The 23,421-nt window shown below is 42.3% G+C and overlaps 1 protein-coding gene across 3 annotated transcripts in view; it reads right to left on the minus strand.

Annotated features, from left to right (window-relative positions):
• Positions 1-11,384: 11,384 nt before the first annotated feature.
• The window catches only part of LOC104693510 (protocadherin alpha-C2), a 92,297-nt gene continuing 80,260 nt past the window's right edge, over positions 11,385-23,421 (minus strand). For all 3 annotated transcript variants that reach the window (XM_039559909.1, XM_019289961.3, XM_039559908.1), the window contains exon 4: positions 11,385-15,119. In XM_039559909.1, coding sequence (XP_039415843.1) covers positions 14,809-15,119 — 311 coding nt within the window. In that variant the 3' untranslated portion in view covers positions 11,385-14,808. The remainder of the gene's footprint in view (positions 15,120-23,421) is intronic.

Below are 23,421 nucleotides of genomic sequence, written 5' to 3' on the forward strand. Positions count from 1 at the left end.
GGTACAGCAGCTTTGTAGAGTTTAGGGTGGTATTGGGCTCACAGCAGCCAAAAGATCCTGGGGAAGGAGTGGCACAAGGACCTGTTCTAGGGATCAGACCTATTACAGGTTTTCTCCACTGCAATTTTTTGTGTCTGCATCTCTTGAGGTCCAGCCTGTTCAGTCAGTAATTGTTTTTCAATTATGAGAAAAGGAAATCTTGGATTCAGGAGTCACACTGCCTCATTTCTGGCTTTTTCATTGTTCCCTGAATCCCTTCAACCAACTCTCCAGCTCTGCCTCTTTCTGTGCCTATTTGTCCTATATTATGAGATAGTGACCTCTGGAAGAGCCTGGATTTCACTCCTTTAGTCATCCTCTCCCTTTACCCAGTATAAAGTGTGTTGTCATCATCCCGTGCTCCCCAGAATAATTCCAGTTTTAGAATTAGGAGGCCAAAGAAACAAGGGAAGCTTTAAACTCCAAGAAGCAACCCCACTTGATTTGTCTGATATTTTCAATAACCCATTAATCCTATCATCAGCCTAGAAACCTGCATTCCTCCCACATTCAAACAATACTCTGATGGGATTTGAACTGGGGAGCAGAGCAGGGCATGGCAAGGCTTAGGGAGAAGGGAGACTGGGAACAATTTAACCAGGGGGGGAAAAAAAGTGTAACTCATTTAACTGATTCACTCAAGACTTATTAATGACTAATCAATATCTACTTGACTCCAAACACTGAACTGCTTGAAGAAGATTAGAAATAACAAAAATTTTGCTGGGCTTTCTTGCTCTGTCTAAATCAATATTTTAGTAGCTTTCCCCTGTGAAGAGACAGAAGAGGAACCTCTGGCTAGACAAGCTTCCAGGAGCAGACATCCCTAATAGCCAAAGGGTGAGATTCCCCTGTCAAAATGGAGATGTTAATCGTGCAGACTGTCACCTTGGAGCTCATTGTCTGGGCTCTCTTGACAAAGAGACAGAAATAGGCCTTTCAAGGGTCACCTCATCTCCCTCAGATAGGACAAATGACTAGAATTTCAAAAGAGTTTATTTTCCTCCACTGGATATGGAAGAAGACGTAAAGATTAGATCAGATGCAGTTATCTGTGATGCAGACTTCTCATATTAGGTGAGAAGAGTCTCACTAGACTTTGTAAACCTTGCCCACCCACTTCACATTTTTCCCATGTAACATGAAATATATAAACACTAGATATAATATTTAAATATTAGATATTTTATTTCTTCATTCTGAAGAAATAATATTTCTTCTGAAATAAAATTCCTTAGTAGATCCCTTCCCATGCTGCAACTGACTCGAGCTGTACTAATTAGGGAAAAGGACACTGCTGTCATAGGAACATTTAGAAGCCAGATAAACAAAGGCAGCTTTAAACTCCAAAAATCAACCCCACTTGACTTGTTAGATATGAACAACACACACAATTAATGTTTGTTGATACTTACTATTAATTACCATCACCACATAGTCACATAAGTCATTTTAACAATGTTAAACTTAACTAATTTACCTGTAAGTGGTCAACGCCATGGAAAGGGTGTCATATAGGCAGGGCCAAGAGCTGCAATCCTTGATGATCCTGGTCCATGAGGTGAAGGTGTTCAGTTTTGAGAAATAATTTCCCCCTTCTTCACAACTGGCAAATCCAATGTTTTCTCCTTTTATAAGTGTTTCATTTTCTAGACAGTTCTAAGCCATCCACTTGTTTGCTGCAGCATGCTGAGGGTGTTACTTCCCCAGGCTACTAAATATGTCTTGGCCTGTGACTTGTTTCTTTCTCGGTTGGTGTCAGCATTTATGTGGGTTTTTTTCCTTTTTAATCTCTTGATAATCTGCTGCACTTGCTGCCCCCACCACCAGCTCACAGCAAAAGCAGTCCTTTCCCAGTTTTTCAGGGTGTGTTTAATCAGCAGTGTCTGATCAGCGATGATCAGTTTATTGCTGGGGGCTCTGCTCCAACCTGTGCCCATATTTTCAAGGCCTTCACTGCTATCCTGTGTTTAAATTGTGTTTATAGCTGGAGACCCCAGTTCAAGTTCACACAAGGTTCTTGTAGGAAGCTGCTGACACATCTAACAGGCAGGGATTGGAGTCTGGCACAGTTCATGTAAAGCCTGTGACCTGTTCCTAGCAACACCATTATTACTTTTACTGGGACACCAGGTACAGAAATGCTTAGAAACTGTTTGATAGCTGTACAATATGAATGTCCTCATGTTTGAATTCAAAACAAAGTGGTATTAATTATACCCTGCCTACAGGGTTCCTACTTCCAGGGGTGCAATAGGTTTCCAATTTGGCTACAGAATTTTTTGAAAGCCTCATCTTCTCCAGAAAGAGCTATCAGTCTCAAGTGCCTTGTCCAAAACCACAAGCACTCATTATACTAATGAAGAAACTGTAGCCTTATTTACAATTAAAGAACATCATTCTTCAAGCTGCTCTGTTTGAATCAGTGGCTTACTCCACTTGTTTTTCAGTGAGACTTCTAAGTTTGCTTTAAAAATGAGCATAAAAAGTTCAGGGGTGGTTAAAAAAGGCTGTTACAGAAAAGAATAAAGAGCCTCATCTGGAAAGTCTGCTAAGTCTTCAACAGCATAATTTCATATTTATGATTTGGAGTAAAACTATTTACGACAGTTTACAACACTGGGGACTAAGAAAACATGGATAACATTTCACATATTTGAAAACAAGAGATTTTCTTTTAGACTGAGTATACAAAAACAACCAAGATTTTCTTATCTGGTACTGTTCAGAAAAAAAAGAGCTTAAAAGCCAGCATTTAGACCAACATCCAGCTATGGGAGGTCCCATCTTAGAAATGTCCTCCTAAAAACTTTCACAGCAAAAGAAAACAACTGATTTCTTGAAAGAAGTAACTTCTGCATAATAAGTAAGGACCATAACTAACACCAGATACTACTTGATTTTTTCTGCATTAGAGAGTTGGTGCTTTATTGGTAACAATTCCCTGAGTCATCATTGGGAAAAAGTGAATTAGAATAAAAAGGCAAAAAGAGCAGAAAAGTCTGGGTCTCCTAACAAGTGAGAGAGCACCTCCTCCAATGCAACAAGGAAAGTCTAAATACTTTTCCAGCTGTTAAGGGTATGGTTTCATCAGGCTCCACTCAGTCTTCTGGACTTCTTAAGCAGACAAATACCAAAAATTGACAGTTCTAGACCATTTCTCTAACAGCAGTAACACCATTTCTTGCAGGATCTGGTGTGGTCATTGCCCACAGCAGGCACACACGAAGAACAGATGCTTTGTTACTAATGTTGCTCGGGTGGAAAAGGAATAGTGCCTGCTGATGCCTTGAGTCTACATGAGCCTTTTCTTACCCATATTCACAGTAAGCCACGATAATCTTATATTAGCAGGGGAAAAGAGTGGTCACAGTGACCTTGCTGGATGTATTTGAGAAAGAAGCCCAGCTATGTGGCTGCAGCAGAAAATGTCTTGTACTGACAGAGAAAAGAAGTGTATGTAACAATGCACTTTTTCCAAAACATGCCAGCAAAGACAAACTTGCCCCCAGCTTTTATCGTGGCATGTTACATTTCATTACTGTTAAAACCTAGAGGTTGATGAAAGACCTTGTGCCATTTTCCCACTGCATGACCAAATTCCTATTTTGTTTCTGTTATTTCGTGCTTGTCCTTGTCACACAGAAGACGAACTTGACAGCGTGTCTCCATTTTGAAGGGGTTGTCCTAAGTTGCCAGTCAGCCAGAGAAATGTGAACTGCCACATCTCAAAGGGCTGAAAATCGTGAAATGAAGCATTCATAGTTCAAAAATCAATACCTTTAACTCTTTCATTTTCACAGAAAAGCTCCCTTATCTACAACTATCTCCCACATTTTTTCATGGGCCGAAAGCTCAAATTCTTTCTTAATAATTTTTGACACTTTCTCTGAGACTGTTTTCTGAGAATAGGACCATCAGGGCTCTGGAGAAAAAAAGAGAAAGTGTGTCACATATGCAATTTCATATTAAAGGAAACAGTTCAGAAGAACTGTACTGATTATGTGAGCAATTGAAAATGAAACCACTGCAAAATTTCTAGTCTTTTGCACCAGGGAACTGTGGAATGAGATACTTGAAAGTAGGATTTAGGACTCTGTTTGCAGGAGCATGTACATGGCCTTGACAATTAGATTTGTGACATTTCCCTATCCTACACTAAACTGCAGTTGGCAGTGGCATTGTTTTGATTATTACACTTCACTGTGGCCTGAGTAAAAGATTTCATTAGAGTCCAAGCTTCAGTACACCCCACTGTTAATATAAGGGTGACTGCTTATGAGATAAGAAACAGGCCCTGAGAAGCTGTGAGAACATTGAAGGGAATGAGAAATTGCTAGATCAGTATCTGCCAAAAAAGACTGTAAGAAATGAGAACTTTTCTAGACAGGTTTCTTATGTGCTGTGCATGGATTTTCAGCAGTGATTGCTATTTTATCAAAGTATTGGCCCAAAGGCTTCACCTAAAATTGTTGTTCTTCTTTGTTAAGTATTAAGTAGACCTTTGCTGCGATGACAATTAAAACAGATAAAATACTACAAAATACAACAAGTGATCATCTCTTTACATGCACTTATATTTTTGCCTAAGAGACCCTGGAGCTGATGGCAGGTGAGATAAATATGTGAGATAGGTGAGAAAAGTTGGGGCTGTTCAGCCTGGAGGAGAGAAGGATGTATGGAAATCTTACAGCAGCCATCCAGTATCAGAAGGGGCCTACCAAGAAGCCAGAGAGGGACTCTTCATCAGGACCTGGCAAGAAATAGTGGGTTCAAACTGAAAATGGGGAAATTTAGGTTACATATATGGAAGAAATTCCTCCCTGTGAGGGTGGGGAGGCCCTGGCACAGCTGCCCAGAGAAGCTGTGGCTGCCCCACCCCTGGAGGCATTGAAGGCCAGGCTCGATGGGCCTTGGGGCAACCTGGGCTAGTGGAAGGTGTCCCTGCCCATGGCAGGAGTTTGTAACTGGATGGTCTTTAATGTCCCTTCTAACCCAAACCATTCCATGATTCTGTTCTATGATTCTTTATCTTCATTCAAGAACAACACAAGAATTTGCTCAGGTCCCTTCAGTGACGGAGTATTTTTAACACCTCTTGGAACTCTGGAGAGAGACCTGTGAAAGAGGCTGAGCCACTTTGCTAAATTAGTGGGCAAAGGGCCTGAAATTTGTGTCAGGAAAAAAAAAATAAGGAAAGACTGGCATAGTAAGTAAACAGTAAAAATCAAAACCATGGTTTTACAAAAAATGGGTCTTGTCAAATAAGTGCAATACAATTCTTAAATACTCATTGGCCTGATTTATATAGAAAAGTGTGTTAACAAAAAACCCAATCAATTTCTGTGCCTTAGTTTTCTGCAACAGTCATGATACATAATAAAGCTGTAATCAAAGAATCATTGAATATCCTGAGTTGGATGGCACCCACAAGGGTCATTGAAAGAGTCTGGCTACAAAATATCTTACAACAGATAGAATGTGACCAGTGTGAATCTTTGGGATCTTCTGTACATCCCCAGGGGATTCCTTCTTCACCAAATGCTGCTGAATGAATAATGTATAAGAAGATACAAAATTATTTAAGGGAAAACAAGCAGATGGCACATACTACCAGAAATGGGACACTTAGGTCAATCACACAGACTAAGCTCAACTGGTTTGGAAGGTGGAGAGCAACTGAGACACATCTACTTTACAACATCCAAAGGCATTATCTTATATGATCAAGAATGTAGGTCATGTGTCTGACTGGAGGAATCATATCCATAACAACCACGTACTGAAAAGGGCTTTGGACTAGTCAGTGAATGAGTCCATGGGAGCTTATGCCGAGCATGTCAGCTGGGATTGTCCTGGATGTGTAAGTGTTGCTAGGGAAGGATTGGGTTGGTGGAGTTTGGGGATGTTTGACTTGTTGATTTGTGTCAGCCATTGGCCACTCAAATTTACAAATGGTTAAAAAACTGTGAGCCATCTGTAGCCAGGAAGGAGGGACATAGCATTTCAAAGCATTTAAATGAGTTTTCTGGAACAGAGCTTGGGGTAGGTGGGTGGGTAGGAGAACAGAAGAGAAGCTGACATGATGGGCTTAGACAGGAAGTGTTTGGACAGTTTTGTCATTTTAAGTGTGTGTCTAGACATGGGCAGAAATCCAGTCTTGCTGAATATGCCGAGTTCTGCCCTGTAGGGGAGCTGGAGCAGGGGAGGAGAAGGAAGTACATAGAAAATACAGGAAGATGTAGTTTCCTCAATGCATTTGAAAAAGGCCACAGGACTTGTGGTTGAGCTAACTTACCAGAGCAGAGGAAATGACCTCACTCAACTTCACAGGCATGAAGAAACTTGGGATCTTTCAGGATGGGATGAGCCAAATCATTATTTGCCCTGTGGTGAGCATCAGGTCATCTATCCCATTTGCCACCGTAATGCCACCATTGTTTAGCTGCATATATGGATTTTGAAGCCAGCCCTGTGCCTTTACATAGAGCAGGTACCCACTGGCACCTACGGCCAACAATATAGACACATATGGTGGAGTGTACACACGTCCTCACACACACTGAGGTCAGCGAGCATGGACAAGAGCCCCTGGGGTTAAAGAGGTTTTAGTACAAACCTCTGTGTAGGGGAAGGACAAGACTTTGCATAACATAAATTACCCTGTGGGGCGTGCAGCCCTCCTGTAAGTGCTCACTGCACAGTGTAACATCTGGGCTGCACACACACCTGCAGTTTGCCTGTGACCTATTTATTATCCCTCATGGCTGCACGGTTCTGGCAGACACAGCAGCAGCAGTGCTTCACCACAAAACTCACTTGCTCTAGGGGTTCTGCTCTGGAAGTTGATCAATGCAGAGCTAACTGCACCATCAATATTGATCAGGCTGTGAAGGCTTTGGCATTACAGCACTGCAATATCCTGTTACTTCCAGGCTGCCTTGCAGGAGCCTGTGTGCATATTAAGGAATGAACCTACATGGCTTGACAGGTTCAGAGGGGGTGCCCAGCAGGGCACAATAAGGGCCGAAGCGAAGATGCTTCACAGGAATTTTAATTTTTTCTTAGATACTAAAAAAATGGAGCGATAAAACTCACAGGTCAGCGGTTCCTGCCATGAGCCCAACAGCGTATTTGACAGCTTTAAAGATGATATGGGCTGTGCATTTGTGAAAGCCTGCTTGACCCAGGGGGCCATTAGCAAGCTCTGTAAGCTGACTAGCCACACCCTATGACTGAAAGTAAGTGCATTTAGTGACCTGGGCTGACCTGTCACACTTTGAATCTCTGGTACCTTCTAATGTTGTAAAAGAATTCAGTCACATAACACTCTTAGCCCTTTCTAGCTAATAAACATCTCTTTGCTTGTGCTGCTGGTCAGAATCTGATTCAGTGTAAGGGAGACATATCCTTGTGTGTATGAAGGGAGCCTGAGCATAAAATAAAACTGGTTTCACCTTTTTGTGTCATTTTTTCCCATGAGAACAGAAGGAGATACTTGTGCCTGCTGTTTTCAGTGCAGTCACCCTTTAGGGTGAGATGCAGCTCATCTTCAGGATTACATTTACATTGTGACTGCATTGAAGTAGATTAACGAGATTGTTACACGTGCCTTTGGAAAGATTAAGGTAGCTTTTGTGATGCTTGATGGCTGCTTATATTTCTACAAAGAACTTTCTGAGTCTACAATTAGCTGGACTAACTCAATTTACACACCCTTGGGGTTAGGCAGATCCTCTTTATTGTGTAAACACCCATCAGGAGCTTTGTGGATCATTTTCTCAAATGTCAGTACCTAAGGGTTGCATAATCGCCTTTTAAGCATATAAGAACACAAGCAGATTCTAGGCTAGATTTTTCATTATTTTAGGCTTGTCCCTTATCTAGCAGGCACCTCAGGGCACTTCCACACTGAAGGTGAAAGATGAGAGCAAGTTCAGCAAAGTTAAGCTCCTTATCCTGTCACCACGTGGCCCTGGTGCTGGATGAAACTGCTCACAGTCGGGGTTCACAGCATCTGGGAAGAGCCAGGTTGAAAAAGCTGCTCTAGGCAGGTCCTGAGCCTCTTGTGTCAGCCCACAAGAACAAGCTCCTGGGTCCTCATTGAGCCTAAGGCTGTTTGCACCATAGCTGATGATGAGGAAGTTGGACATCAGTCAGCAAAGGCTTTAAGAGTGTAGATAATTTGGGGGTAGGAGTGGGAATGTATGGAAGGCCTTAAGTCCTAGTGCACAGAGCTGATTTGATTTGTAATTGCTTAGCACACCACTCCACACCTGAGACACTTCAGGTGGGGTTCTTTAAACACATACAGAAGGAAGTTCTTCAGGGTAGGGAGTGATTCATGCCTCCCTCGAGGGGGGCTAAGATACACTAGGGGCTTAGTTAGGATATTTTCAGTCTAGCTTCCCCCAGAACCATGCACATTGTTCCCACTGAAGCTGTGCTGAGTAGAATTTGAGCCCCAGAAAAGCTGAAGGATTTATCTAACAAGAAAACTATTGCAGGGTTAAAAGTCTAGGGTGGCTGTGATTGATGTGTTTTAACAATTACTACGTCAGGCTTGTTGTGCAGCACCATTCCTGTAATTAATGGGCAAGGACTTCCTAATTCTCCTCAGCGCAGCTCAAGTGGTGCCAAGACACTTGAAGTGGCCATAAAATATTGCCAAAGGAGCTGGAATGGGGCTTCCAGGGCCTGCTCTAAAGTTATCCCATCTCAGTCCTGAAGCCTGAAATCACGGGTGATGCCCCAGCACTGATGCTCTACCCACTACTGAGCTCCCAGGGAGCTCCTCAGGGTCTCACATTTGGTAGGAGGTTCACGTACGGCTCCTGCTGGGACGGCACATCAGTGACATGGCCACCCTTCACCTAACCCTGTGGCCCATAGGTGTGCCCAACTCCCCATTTATGTACCTACTGCCATGGTGTGCCTGGAGGATAGATAGCATTTCCCACCTGGCAGCATAAATGGGGTTCTCTCTTCAGGCCATGTCCTGCTTCCCACATGTCCCTCCACCACAATGAAGGAACAAGGGAGCTGAGGAGTGGGAGTGACAACAGACCTAGGGCTGCTCTGTTTGGTATGAGGGCCAGGTTAGTACCTCTGACTCTCTGTCAGGGCCCTGGTTTTAAAACTGAGCTTTGAAGCCTAGCATGTCTGTTTTGTAATATGCTTCAGACATCAGTTCTTAAACATGGATGAGCCACTTGCTGTCTTTTTGCAGACAACAGTGACATAGCTCGGCACCACTGGAAGGCAAACATTTTTAATATTTTCAAGCTGTGTGGCATTTTGAGAGATGTTTACTTCACCACATCTCTGTCGCCTTTTGATGTTAATACCTGTGTCAGAGTGATTTCATGGAGGCAGTCCTGGGATATGAAAGAGAATCCACGGTGCAGTGTAAGATAGGCTCTTCTCACCGTGTGGCAGAGATGATTCTCTGGTACTTCATGCTGAAGGATTTCATTCATTAGTTCTCTAAGCCAGCCTAAGGCACCTGATGTACAAACATTCTAGAAGTAGGTGCCTAATGCCAGCATAGTAGAACCACTTTGAAAAATCAGATTTTCATGATACCTAAGCAGTATTGTCACTGACAGTGGGTATTGAAGTGTTCTGTACAACAACATAACCACGCCCCAGATTTTTATATATAGAATCATAGAATGCTTTGGGTTGGAAGGTTAAATATGATCTAGCTCCAATCCTTTGTTATGGGCGGGACACCTTCCACTAGCCCAGATTGCTCTAAGCCCTGTCCAGCCTGGCCTTGGACACTTCCAGGGATGGGGCAGCCACAGCTGCTCTGGGCACCCTGTGCCAGGGCCTCACCACCCTCACAGGGAAAGATTTTTTTCTAACATATATCTAAATTGACAATCTCTTGGTTTGAAGCCATTCTTCTTGTCCTGTCACTCCAGGCCCTTGTAAATTGTCTCTCCATGTTTCCTGTTGGCTCCTTCAGGCACTGCAAGGCCACAATGAGGTCACCCCAAAGCTTCTCTTCTTCATGTTGAACAATCCCAACTCTCTCAGCCTTTCCTCCCAGAAGAGCTGCTCCATCCCTCGGATCATCCTGGTGCCTCCTCTGGACTCTCTCCAGCAGCTCCAGGTCCTTTCTGTGCTGGGATCCCAGGACAGGAGGCAGCTCTGCAGGTGGGATCTCACCTGAGTGGGGCAGAGGGGCAGAATCTCCTCCCTTGATGGCCACACTGTGGGATGAGTCCAGGATATGGTTGTCTTTCTCTGCCAATGCTTGGATACACACACCCCCCACCCTGCAAAGGCAGAGCAGTGTCACTGGATCCTCCAGGGATCCCTCTAGGGATCCACAGGGAGGAGAATGAATCCAGGAAAGTAGAGAGTACAGCATGCCCATATCCAGAGCTAATGGAAAATTAATGTATATGCTATCAATATTGATTCCATAGCATGCTGGCTTAACCTGCACAAGGTCAGTACAATGTGATAATGCATTTATTCTGTTAGAGCTGTGCTATGCATTCTCTGTCTGTTCAGTTTTGGTGCAGCCAAGCCAGCCACTCAGGCATGTGTGAGTCCAACACAGCTTCTGATATGATTCCAGCCACCACATGCAGCCCTTCATATCCAGGATTTACTACTGCTGTGCTTGGAGCCCTCAGCTCTACTTTCCAGAGTATCTATTTGCTTCATGCAGATTCAGCTGTGTGATATCACAACACTGCTCAGCTGTTCACTCTTTTCTCCTTGTAAAGGAAGAAACCAAAGGACTTCAGGGTACACTCACTTACCAAAGCCAAACTTTTGATTAATGTGATATTTCTGCATATTTACAGGAGCCTTAACAGGACTCTTGGCACTGTCTTAAAAAGGTGCCTGTGTCATTTCCAAGCAATTAAATAACAGCAAAACTGAGGAATCTGCTCACTCTTTAGGACTCAAATGAGGATAATGGCTCAGCTCCTTCCTTGTCTTACACGAGATCCACAAAACTGCTGCTAGAGGAGAACTGGGTAAGGAAGGAAAATTGTACCTGGTTTATTTTACCCAGTTGTTGACACAAGCAAGTCTTGAAACACATCAAATGAGTGCAGAAGAAGTGGAAATGAAAGAAGATCCTAAAAGGTATCAAAACTACCTGCAGTTAATTCCATGACTGAGCTTCATATATGAAATTCGGGAAATGCATTTTGGGTTCTATGTTCTTCCCCTTATGTGAGATGATTGGAAAACTTTTAATCAGATCCCCTCATATGATGTGCAATGACCCGAGTACTGAGCAGAAAGAAACTGCACAAGACTAAGTCTTAGAAACCTAATGTAAAACGAGATCTTTTTTTAATGACAGGATGTAATTAATACACAACATAACTCAGGTTTATTCTTATAAAAGCCCAGTAGTTTTGATCACTGATCTTGTATGCATAGAAACCAGACTTCCAAAGACAATATGCTCACAGAAAGTATATTTGGATCCTGAAAGACATAAATTGATTGAGTGGTAAAAAGCCCCAAAACTGTAATTTCCTTGTTAGCAAACTCTGCAGTGTATTTTGTCGTGCTCATTCCATTGTCAGCAGGAGGATTAAAGAAATTTTTGTTTCTTAATTTGTGCTGTTACTGGCCAACTCTTGTTCTCAATTTCCATTGTTGTGTGGTGTTAACAGTAATGCCTAAACTGTGGTGGAACGTGCAGATTCTGCCCCCACCTACCCCTGGTCCTCCAAATATATTTCCTGAAAAGGGTTTCTTCTCCTCCTGGATGCCCAAAATCAAGGATGTCAATGGTGTAATATGAAATAGCCAAATTTCGCTGTAGATATCCCAGCATTCCAGTTGTCCTAGAGGGTTCAAATACAGAAAAATCTTGATAAAAACAGGTGAGGTGCCTGACTCAGTCTTCTGAAAACACACGGAATGTGTGGAATGTATATCCTCCTAGTGCAATCCAGCCTCTTTCCAAACAATTCCAGCAAGAGCTCCTCCTCTCCTCTGAGAGTTTTTTTTCTATCAGCTCTCCATACTGGAATGATTCTCATCATTGATAATCATACTGGAATGATTACCTTCAGATTATGTTTTGTCACCCAAGGCACACAAGCATACAGTCCCCCTGCAGTAAGCACCTGCAACACAGGCAGCATTGGTAAATGTAATTTTGTGTTAAAACCAGCAAATTGGAGACATACTGCAGCTCTTGGTTCATTCTACTAGATGCAAGCCTTGGAAAACCAGCTGTGTATGGCCACTGATGAAAAATGAATGAATCAGACTGGCTTGCATGGGGGAAAATGCAAGCACTCAAAAGAAAAACAAATATTCAATTAAAATCTAAAAATAATCAAATGTAGAAGATTCCTGCAAGAATTTAATCTCTGTACTGAATTTTTGCCAGAGGCATTGAGAGAACTACTTCATGTTGAATACAAAACAACAGTATTCTTCTGTGTGTTTAAGCTACCACTGTAACTACAGTTGATGAACGTTTTGGGAGCTGTTGGATTAGTCACCAAATTAAAAAAAAACACATCTAAATGTACTTGCATAGCACATTTGCATAAAAGAACAGTTCGTCCCCAAAGCTTAAGTTTTTTCCTCTTGTCTAGTCTTTAAAAGTGAATCAAGGATTCTCTTTCTTGAGTAGCACCTTTTTATTGCTAGTAAAACAAGACTGGTAACAAAAGAAAACTCTAAATAGACCACATGAGGCCATTGGTGGTTCATGCTTTGAGATATGAATTCTTTTATTAGAGCTTTTCTGTGATGTTTTAAGACTTGCTGCAGGTTCTCAAAAATGAATAGGAATTGTTCTATTCTGAACTGTCAGCAGTTTGGAAACTTAAAACATCCAGGACATGTCTCAAGAAATCCAGTTGTTCTCTTTGATCCTAGATTAAAGGGCCTGTTAGAAATTTCAGAGCTATGTAGTTTCTTACACAGTTCCAATTAACACGACACTTGAGCTTTATTCTGTGAATGTACAATAACGTAAAAAACTCCTTGGAATTCCCTCATCAGCTATATTCTATTTAAAAATACATGTATTGGTTTTATATCAACATCCTCAACCACATTCAATACTCCATTTATACCCTTAGGTTTAGTAATTCACAGAACTTCAGCTTCACAGATTCTTACCAATAAATCCCAAAATGCATGCATGGCTTGGTTTAAGAAAGATATTTTACTTGTGTTTCATACACAAAAAAACTGATAATCAACAGTGGCTTAAAAAATTAACACTACTCCACTTTTTCACAAGTGTACAAAAAAGAAATAATGAATTTACATTCAACAGTAAAGCTTAAAAGTCCACTCTAATAATAGTTGCATTGACATTCACATACACAAGCACAGAATAAATATTTCAGGATTCTTATAAGAGCATACAGCATACATACAGTACTTGAATTTTACACAAGGAGTGTTAGTAGGATCAGAAATTCATAATCTCATAGAAAAGTAAAACTAAAATCAGAAAAGGTTGTGTGGGAGGTAACACCAAGGTACTGCACAGAGCTAGCAGGTTAATAAATCCATTTGTGTGAGGAGTTTGCTTCTGCTTCTTCATATTAGGACAGTTTGTTTGCAAAGGTGTATTCAAAGTGCAGAATAATGCAAAAAAAAAAAAAGGAAGATAATCTTGTATTTATTAATACATGCAAGAGGCAGCCCCCAAGTCACCCGACAGAATAAAGCTGTTATTGGCAAGTGGCCGATATAATACAGATGTTTCAGGCAATTTTTCTAAAGCACTTTAATAGCAGCAATTGTAATTTATAATGGCTCTAGATTGACTTCTGTTTGGGTTAAAGGGCATCATATTTCTTTAACATTTACAGCTATATTTCTTTATAAATAAATATCTCAAATAACAAATAGCATAGCTAATGTTACTTTTTTCTCTCTTTTGCATAAGTGTCGTGGAAAAACTCTGACCTTTTCAGAGACATAATGTGCAAAATAATGTGGAAATAGGGACACAGAGCATCACAGTTACATTCCTGGGATGTCAGCCCAGCCCTTCTTACACTCTGAGGGCTAGCTTTACCAGGGCAATGCAGGGCTTTAAGGGACAATTTTTCCAATGGCTTGCTTGGTAAAGAGATATAATTCATGTTCTCTTAAAGAGCTGTAAATGTGAGGTTTCATTTGAAGCAGTGTGTACAATACGTCATGTATAGGAGTCAGTATTTCCACACAGTGACTTCTCAAGGTTTGACAAGTCTGCTCATCTCCTTTCAGACATTTTCTCCCCAGCCTGAACATCTCTGAACATTTGTGTTCAATAGGTGTTTCCTCTGTTGCATATTTACCAGCTCTTCTTGCATTTTATAAACTGATCTCATATCACCTAGCTGACATCTGCACACAAATATTTCCAATCAGATAGAGGGTGCACAACATTAAAACTTTTAAACCTGTCCTGTAAGTGTCATCAAGACAGGAGCACAGGAACCACAGTGCAGAGTCCAACCTCTCACTGGCTGTACTGTGAAGATTCTCCTTTTCGGCGTAGGAGAAAGGAAACTTGTGTCTGCTTTTTAGATTCTGAAAACAAGCCAGAGTGGAGAAAAAGAGTTAACACCAGACTTAATAAAGCTTTTAAGACAAAACCTGTTAAGCAATTTAGACAGACACTGAATTTCCTGCTGATTTTCTCAAGTCTGTACATACAGGAAATTTGTTAACAGTAGGAAGAAGTTGGGATTTGCTACATGGGAGAAATCTGCCATTATTACAAAAACTGGCTAAGAGGGTTTTTTCAGTATAACTCCCTCACTGGTCACTGTTCTCAGTGGTGCTGTTGCCCTTTTCTTTTTTCTCCTGAGTCTTGTTTCCCTTCTTCTTTTTCTTCTTTTTCTTGGTCTCTTCTTTCTTGCCAAAGGTTATGAAGTCACTTTTGTCAATTTGGCTGTTTGGTGGCTCCTGCCGGATGGAGATGATTGCAGGAGATCCCGGGATAATGAATTTGTCTGGCAACTCACCAGGACCACCTTGTTTGGAATTGCCGGGTCCAAATTTAAAGGTCCAGCTGTTGCTGTTCACACCAGCTCCCACTGGGGGGGACACCTCTCCCGCCTCAGGTTCTGAAAAAGTCAAAACAGCAAGAAAAGCTTAAAGCATCTTTAAACACAAGCACTCAGTGAGCAGCAGCTTTCTCTTTGAAAGCTCTGGCTTCAGCCTACAATGACTCCCGGTTGCCTGGCTGCTCATCTGGGGGTTATCCACTGGTTCTTGTCCAGTCTGCTCAGTGTTAGCACACACTGACTCACTCCACGTCCTGCTGGGCCCAACAGGCTCTGGATCCCATTTTGTTCTTTTGGATTTGAAGTGTTTGGAGTAAGAGATCACTGTGATGCAGCCCACTGCAGTGTTCTATAGCAGCAAACACAAGCATATGCATTACCAAGGGGTATGCTTGAGGGTGTTGAGTCTTTTGGGACAGGGTTAGAAGAGTGGCCAGGGCAGGGTGTGACAGTCTTGGCATTATGCACATCCAGATGGGTATTTTAGCAAACCATCCTATGCTGGATGTGTCCAGGAATCCTCATGTAGGGAAAGAGTATCTGAATGGAGGCTGTCAAGAGGGTGGGATGGAGCCAGGCTCTGCTTGGTGGCGCCGAGCAATAGGACAAGAGGTAACAGGAACAGATGCCCAGGAAGTTCCACCTGAATATGAGGAAGAACTTCTTTACTGTGCAGTGACTGAGCACTGAACAGATTGCCCAGAGAGGTTGTGGGGTTCCCCTCACTGGAGATATTCCAGAACCACCTGGATGCAATCCTGTGCCATGTGCTCTGGGATGACCCTGCTTGAACAGGGAGGTTGGACCAGATAAGCTGCTGTGGTCCCTCCAACCTGACCCATTGTGTGATTCTGAGTTGGTGCACCCCAGAGAGGAACCTGAGGCCAACCAGCACGTGTGTTTGTATGTAGGTATGGATGCAATGTGGCTGAGCAGCAGACAGGGCCCTAGAGCAAAACCAGGAGTGAACTGAATTGCCTGGGCAGAGATACTGCAGGACTGCTTCCATCAGGGTGCACAATCTGGTCTCAGAAATATTCATGGTCTTCAGAGAATCATAGAATACCCTGATTATCTCTCTAGATCACAGTATTTTATACAGGCAAATATAAAATGAAGTTCTATCCCCAGTTTTAGGCTTGCAGTATGAAGCAAGTTTTAATTTTATTTCCATTATTTTGATTAGATTGAGTTAATCAGATTGAAATGTTTGCGTATGTTGCTCTGACAAGGACAATTTTCTAACATAATAAAATGCAACAAAATTAGGTTTTCCTATGAGAGAAAGCCTTAAGACTTGGTTGTTTTCTTCCCTTTTAAACTTTGAACATCTGTTGTAATTTACATAACTCCCAATTTTGAATAGGAACAGCATATCTATTTTAATGTATCATGTCAAGTATTTGAACTGTGATCAGGGGAAAGCTCAATGTTTATGAACTGATGCTAAAGCCCTCAAATCAAATGAAAACCTTCTTATATACACCCTAAAAGTGCAGTAAGAAAACATGGGGCTCTCACCCTTGTAACATGCCTAGCCACACACAGATCCTCACAATACCACACAAACAATTTCAGTACCACTGATTAAGTCTCAGCATCATGTATCAGAGCTGTCCAGCTGAAGAGGTAAAGATATTTGGGGTAAAGAAGGAGGTGGGAACTGTGTTGGAAAACAATTTCAGAGGGACTCCATGTCCCTTGGAAGAGGAGGCAAGGGCACTGGACAGGGGAGAAGAAATTGAGAAGTCCCAGGTCTCCTGCTGGTTAAAGAGGGCAGGAGGAGAAAACAAAGCAGACAATCTGGAGGGAGATCTCCTATGTTTTGCCAGCAAACATCTGGTACTGACTGCCCTGTACTCCTGCAGCTGTAATGGAGAATGCCATATGAACTTCAGCAGCTCCTGTATTTCCTATTCTTTAATGATTCTTCATCTTCTGTTACGTTTGCAGGATTTTCTATTTTACTAAATAAATGGTGTGTGGTGCATGCAGACATAAGGCTTTCCTTTTAAGTTCAAAAGCTGAAAAAACATGTTTTGCTGCTTGACAACCTTTCTCCTGCCTGGCAGCAAAACAAACAAGGCTGGGAAGCATGATTCCTTCTCTAAGCTTCTCTGTATTGATGCAACACGTCCATGTTACAGAGCCAAAGAAATGTGTATACACAACACATCTCTGAGACTCTCTTTGAAAGAGGTTTGGCACATGGAACCTTTGGCATCTTCGAACCTCCATGGCAAGTGGACATGATGTGACTCCTTTTACAATGCAATGTTTAATCAAGAACCAGAAGAGACTCTGCACTTCTTTTGCCCCTAAGATTGTATTTAATGATGAAGAAGCTTTGACTTTATGTTCTTTCCAGGAACTGCTGACGTTGTTTTAGTGACCTTAGCCTCTCTAGTCTCAAATAGCTTTTTTAAAGTTATTATTAATGTAAAAGTTCCTCTATTTTATCAGTTGTAGCTTTTCTGTAAATTTCCTATGGTTTTAACTATCAACTTCAGATTCTTTACATGTTTCCTGTAAGTAACAACAATGTCCTAGAAAACCCTTTCATAATAAATGCATTAATATGAACCAGCTTTCATTTCTGCTTAATAAATTGTTTTGTTTGGGTACCTTTTATATTACTTTTGTTTCTCTGAGATGATAAATTACACAGGTGGAAACTGTGTGTCTTGGCCTTTTTCCAAATTATTAATCAATTGTCATTCTACTGCAATACAAAAATGTGAGCTTTCATATTGCACATAATAAATTAAGCCCTATTTGACAAATAAATCCTCTCTTTTTCCCAACAAGCCTGCACGATATGCATTCCAAACACTGGCTCAGACCCAATGCTCTTTTTCTGTTCCTGGCAGGAGAAGGACAGCTGAAGGTGACCTCAAATCATGATTGACCCACCCTTGCTCTGGCTGGGGAGAACCCTGTAGCAGCAAATAGTAGAAAAACCACTTTGAAGAGTACAGGGTGACAACACTCTGTGGGCTGCAGGGCCAGCACAGCTGAAACAGCAGTGTATGGCTGTGCCATTTGATGTGAGCATAGAAACATAAAATGATAGAACAGCCTGCGGTGGAAGGGACCCCAAAGCCCATCCAGTTCCAGCCCCCTGCCATGGGCAGGGACACCTTCCAGTAGACCAGGTGGCTCCAAGTCCCATCCAACCTGGCTTTAAACACTTCCAGGGATGGGACAGCCACAGCTTCTCTGGGCAACCTGTGCCAAGGCCTCACCACACTTAACTTATATTCTTCCTAATATCTAATCTAAACCTACTCTCTGTAGGTTTAGATTCCCCTTGTCCTGTCACCCCACACCCTTGTAAATAGTCTAAATCTTTCTTGTGCACTCCCTTCAGGTACTGGAAGAGGCAATTAGGTCACCCAGAAGCTTCTCTTTTCCAGGCTGGGCAATCCCAATTCTCTCAGCCTTTCCTGGAGAGGTGTTCCAGCCCTCTGATCAACTTATTAGGCTGGACATGGGACAATGACAATGACTTAATGTTATCCATTTTACCATACAAATACAGCAATGTGCAAGAACCCAGAGTATCCCTGAGGTACAGAGTCTCCCGCATGAAATCTCTCGCCAGACTAATGGGGTGCACAAACACATCTGCGCTACTGAAACTAATTCAGAGCAGGAACCCAACCCTTTAATCCAGTTCTGCCTAGGCAAATCAACTCACCAGATGAAGTCTCTAACATTTGTCACAAAAACATCTGACTTCATGCATCTAAACACAACAAACTCATCACACCTCCCCTAGAATCAGGATTCTGTCAGACTACGGAGGTTTGCTTGCACTTATGTGGGGTTTTGTCCCAGACCCTGAGTATGTTTGTTGTCCATACATCTAAGCATTTTAATACTCCTTAATACTCGCTCAGCCAAAGGAAACTAATTATCCTTACTGCTGTGGGGAGAGCTTGCATACAAAAAGACAGAGACATACAGAATCTAATGAGTTGATAGCCATCATTTCCTATGAGTGGGGCTTCACCAGTCCTCAGGAAATTTCTCTTCTGCGTGATTTACCTGATAACATGTGTGTTTATCTGTATTGGCAGGCTGGAAGGTCACAGTTCAGCTGTACTAACAATGTTGTATGTTTAGGCATTTCAGATCAAGGATAAATGTAATTTATTACCTAGTTTCCAATGCTTCCTTAAACATCACTTCTGTTTCTTATCAGCAGGAATTCAACAACAAAAGCTTTCTATATATGTGTTATTTTACATTTAATGGGATTAGTTGTACTTCTCTTGCATATTTTCTGCATCTTTAATCGAATGCTTCAAATTTTTTTATTCAACTGAGAGGAAAATCTAAATAAAACAAACCCTCTGGTTATATTTAGAACACTTACTGTAAACCATTATATTTCTTTTCTTCCTACAGCTACAGAGAGGGGTTTGCCAGAGTTCATACATAAAAGCTCAGAGTCTAGTGGTTTCCTGGGGCAACTTAGAGGATTACTTTGGACCTTTTCTTTTATTCTCAAGAAATACATCAGACTTCATGTTCAATGACCAAATAATTAAATTTTTAAATGCTTGCATGCAGCAGAACCCAAAATCTAGGCTGCACCTGCAGGTGCTGATGCTTCTTTGCCTGTGTGTCTGCAAGCTAAAACAGGAGATGAACTTTTCACCCCATCCCTTTCCTACTCTCACCGAAATACAAACGTCTCAGTAGACTTTAAATGGAACCCAGAGCAGCAGAGACTCTGCAGTGGAGTAGGTCACATATTTAGCTGGCGTGAAAGGACTTCTAGGCTGTCTTTCCAAATACTTCTTTTTCCATCCCATGACTACTGGCTGAAATGCACAGGCAGACTTACACAGAAAACACCTCCATATCCTCAAAGCACCTATCTTGAAAGCTGGAAGGAATAGGGTGTGGTGCATAGCTAATTTTTTGTTTCTCTTCCAGAGGCATTTACTGGTCATGTATTGTAGCCCTCTGCCTCTCATAGGACTTGAAAAACGTAAAAATCCTGGTCAATAGGAACTTGTTCAACAAGCCCTAATTGCTCTGAAACACCTGATTTCCTACACAATGTCAGATATAGAGGGTCATGTCTGCCTGGAGAAGCTGTGGCTGCGCCATCCCTGGAAGTGTCCAAGGCCAGGTTGGATGTGGCTTGCAGCAACCTGGGACAGTGGAAGGTGTCCCTGCCCATGGCAGGGGGTGGCACTGGATGAGCTTTAAGGTCCCTTCCACCCCAAACCATTCCATGATTCTATGTGGATGTCACAGCCTCTGAGATTCCAGAAAGGGAGCAGGCTGCAGCTGAGTTGTGTCACCTCACTGATCCTCACTTGCGTGCTCCAGGCAGTCCTGCTCTCAGCACACAGGTTCTCCAGAGGTTCCCATGCTCTGTGCAGGAAGCCCAGACACCTACAAGGAACCAGGTCCCTAGAATTTAACCTGTAGTAACTGCAGGTACCTACCTCTGTTTTTCTTAGAGAGTTAGGCACCCCTTTTCTAAATTCAGCCACCAGAAATGTAGGCATCCAATCTACCACGTCTAATTAAATTCATGCTACGGTCTGTAAAAACACAGGCACCCTCAGAAGGCAGTTCAAGCCACCTGGTTTAAATGCTTGGTTTTAGAGGCATTGGAGACCATATCGCTCTCTTTGGAGACCTTCTGGCTTTCTACAACTCCCTGACAGGAGGCTGTAGTCAGGTGGGGATTGGCCTCTTCTCCCTGGCAACCAGGGACAGGACAAGAGGACATGACCTCAAGCTGCACCAGGAGAGATTCAGGTTGGACATCAGGAAGAATTTCTTCACAGAAAGGGTTGTAAAGAGTTGGGAGGGGCTGCTCAGAGAGGTGGTGGAGTCACCATTCCTGGAGGTGTTCAAGGAATGACTGGACATGGCACTCAGTGCTCTGGTCTGGTTGACAAGGTGGTGATCAGTCAAAGGTTGGACTCGATGATCTTGGAGGTCTTTTCCAATCTAAATGATTCTGTAAAAAAAATCTGAATTTTCTTTGTTCTTCTCCTCTCTCTGCTGGAGCTGTATTATCTTTGGTTCTTTATAGATAAAGCCCAACCAGACAATTTACACTAGACAGCTAAGTTTTGGGTAGCTAGTGGAAAAGGAGCTGAATTCTACCCTCAGGAGCCAGGTAAGCAGCACCATGGCTCGGCAGGTGTTGTACTAATGACCATGCCGGAGTATTTCAGAAAAAAGAAGAAGTTTGAAACGAATCTCTTTAATGGTGACAGCCACAAAAAATCCTGTGCAACTGTTTGCAACTTCCTCAGCCTTAATCCTTTCACGGGATTTTCACTTGGGTAGGCATTGGCATCTTCTGTCCAGAAATGCCTGAGAGACCACGATATTCTTAAGGTTGCACCATTTCCACCCCTTAAAAGGCCACATTTTAGTTATGACAGCAGTGACACCAGTACAGCTCAGAACCTCTGGTGCAGAACTGCAAAGTACAGGTCTGTCACTGAGATTTAAGGTGCTGTCTTTTCACATGTGGAACTTGCAAATTCACTCAATTGAAGGGCTGGCTTTCATCAGCTTGTAAAACCATCCAAGCTGAAAGGTAATGCTGAGCGATGGGTACAAACAGTCTGAAATTGAGATGTCTTATAAATTTGGGGCAAAATGTTGGTTCACAGAACATATCATCACTCAGCCCAGGAATCAATACCCCATCAGCTCTGGGCTATCCCATCAGTCCTGCAGTTTCTATCTCAGTGACATTTTTCTCGCTTTTGGGGAGGCCACGTGTTTTTTTTCCTGACCCTGTGTAGCCCCACAGCTCCAATCTGGTGTTTACTAAGAACAGGTGGTGCTCACTTCCCATAATGCGAGCTGCCCATATATTCTGAGTGTCATGCACATCGTCTCCACCTCCTATGCCTCTGCTGCTTTCTTAAAGAACCTTTGTCAGAAGAGGGCTAACTCATGTTAGAACAGATGTGCCCCTGCTCAAGGGGGAGAAGAGGAAAGCGTTTCTGTGCAGTCTCTGTCTCCCTGCAGAGACATGTTTGACTGTGTGACATGCTCAGCCAAGACAGCAGCTTGTTTTCACTCTGTTCCACCCCTCCACACTCACCACTTTGTTCTCGTCTCTAAAAATTTGGTAGCTCATGGAATCAGAAAATAAATTAGATAAAAGCTTTCAATCAAAACTTCCATTAATATTAAATTTAAAGGAAACATTTTTCAATGTTCTTTTTCCAGACAGCAGAACATGCAGGCTAAAGCCACTGTAAGACTCAGAATACCCCATCATTAATCACAGCCCCTTCTGTCTGCAGGTCAAAGTAGCAAAACACATTAATTAAATGAATTTATTTAAAACTGAGATCAGGCAATAAGCAGGAAGCAAACTGCAGGGAAAGCTAGTCATTAACCTGATTTCTCTCTTCCCTGCCTCCTCCGTTGATGCTGTACTGACTGCAGCTTCTGCCTCTGGCAGGCTTAATGAATATTCACCATGATAAAGAGTCTGAAACAGCACATCCAGTGCAAACAGCATGCACTGAAAAACCCTCTCTGTGTCATTCGGAGGAGCTCTGTGGACATTCTGGCTTCACTGATCATCCCTAAGCCTTTTTGGGATTAAAAAGCCCATTTAATCTTTCTTTTTTTTTTTTTCTGAAAAACAAAACAAAAACTCAAACCCAGAAAAAAAGAAACTGAATAAAATCCATCATCAGCATGATAAAATGACAGATATAGAACTGAAAGACAGAAAAATTATTCAGTCAGGATAAAACAGAACCATTTTAACTATCACTTTGCCAAACAATCCCAACCATCTCTAATGACTTTGTCAAATTGGAGTATCAAACAAAACCCCAAATAATTCTCACTCTCTGTCCTCCCATCTGTTTGACCTGTTCCACATTAATGAATCAGGAGGAATGAACAAAATGGAAACTTCTCCCCCACCAAGGAGCCTGTAGCTTTAATCCAGTGCTTGGGTTTAAAGTCAGTATCATTAAACAGGGCAATTACAGCACACATGTTGTGGGAGATTTGTAACCCCCCACTGCTCCAACATCCAGGCACAAAGCAGGGGGTGGGCACGGAGGTCACTTCCAGCTCACTCTCAGGTTACTGTCCACGATGACACTGACAATTAATTTAAATAGAGATTATTTACCTCATTATGAAAAACCAATCTTACATGGCTGTATTAAAGTAATTGTCTCAGCTATCAAATAGCTCTGCCAGCATATTCTGAGATAGATGAAAGCATAATTTGATTTGCTTGCTACCACAGCCTGCTGTGACCAGAGCACAGCCCAGGGTAAATGGCTTCTCGCAGCTGTTGAAGGAGCAAACAGAGATGGTGTCTGCAGCTCCTCTC

Source organism: Corvus cornix, chromosome 13 (genome assembly GCF_000738735.6).
Source record: "Corvus cornix cornix isolate S_Up_H32 chromosome 13, ASM73873v5, whole genome shotgun sequence".
In the NCBI taxonomy this organism is placed as follows: Eukaryota; Metazoa; Chordata; class Aves; order Passeriformes; family Corvidae; genus Corvus; species Corvus cornix.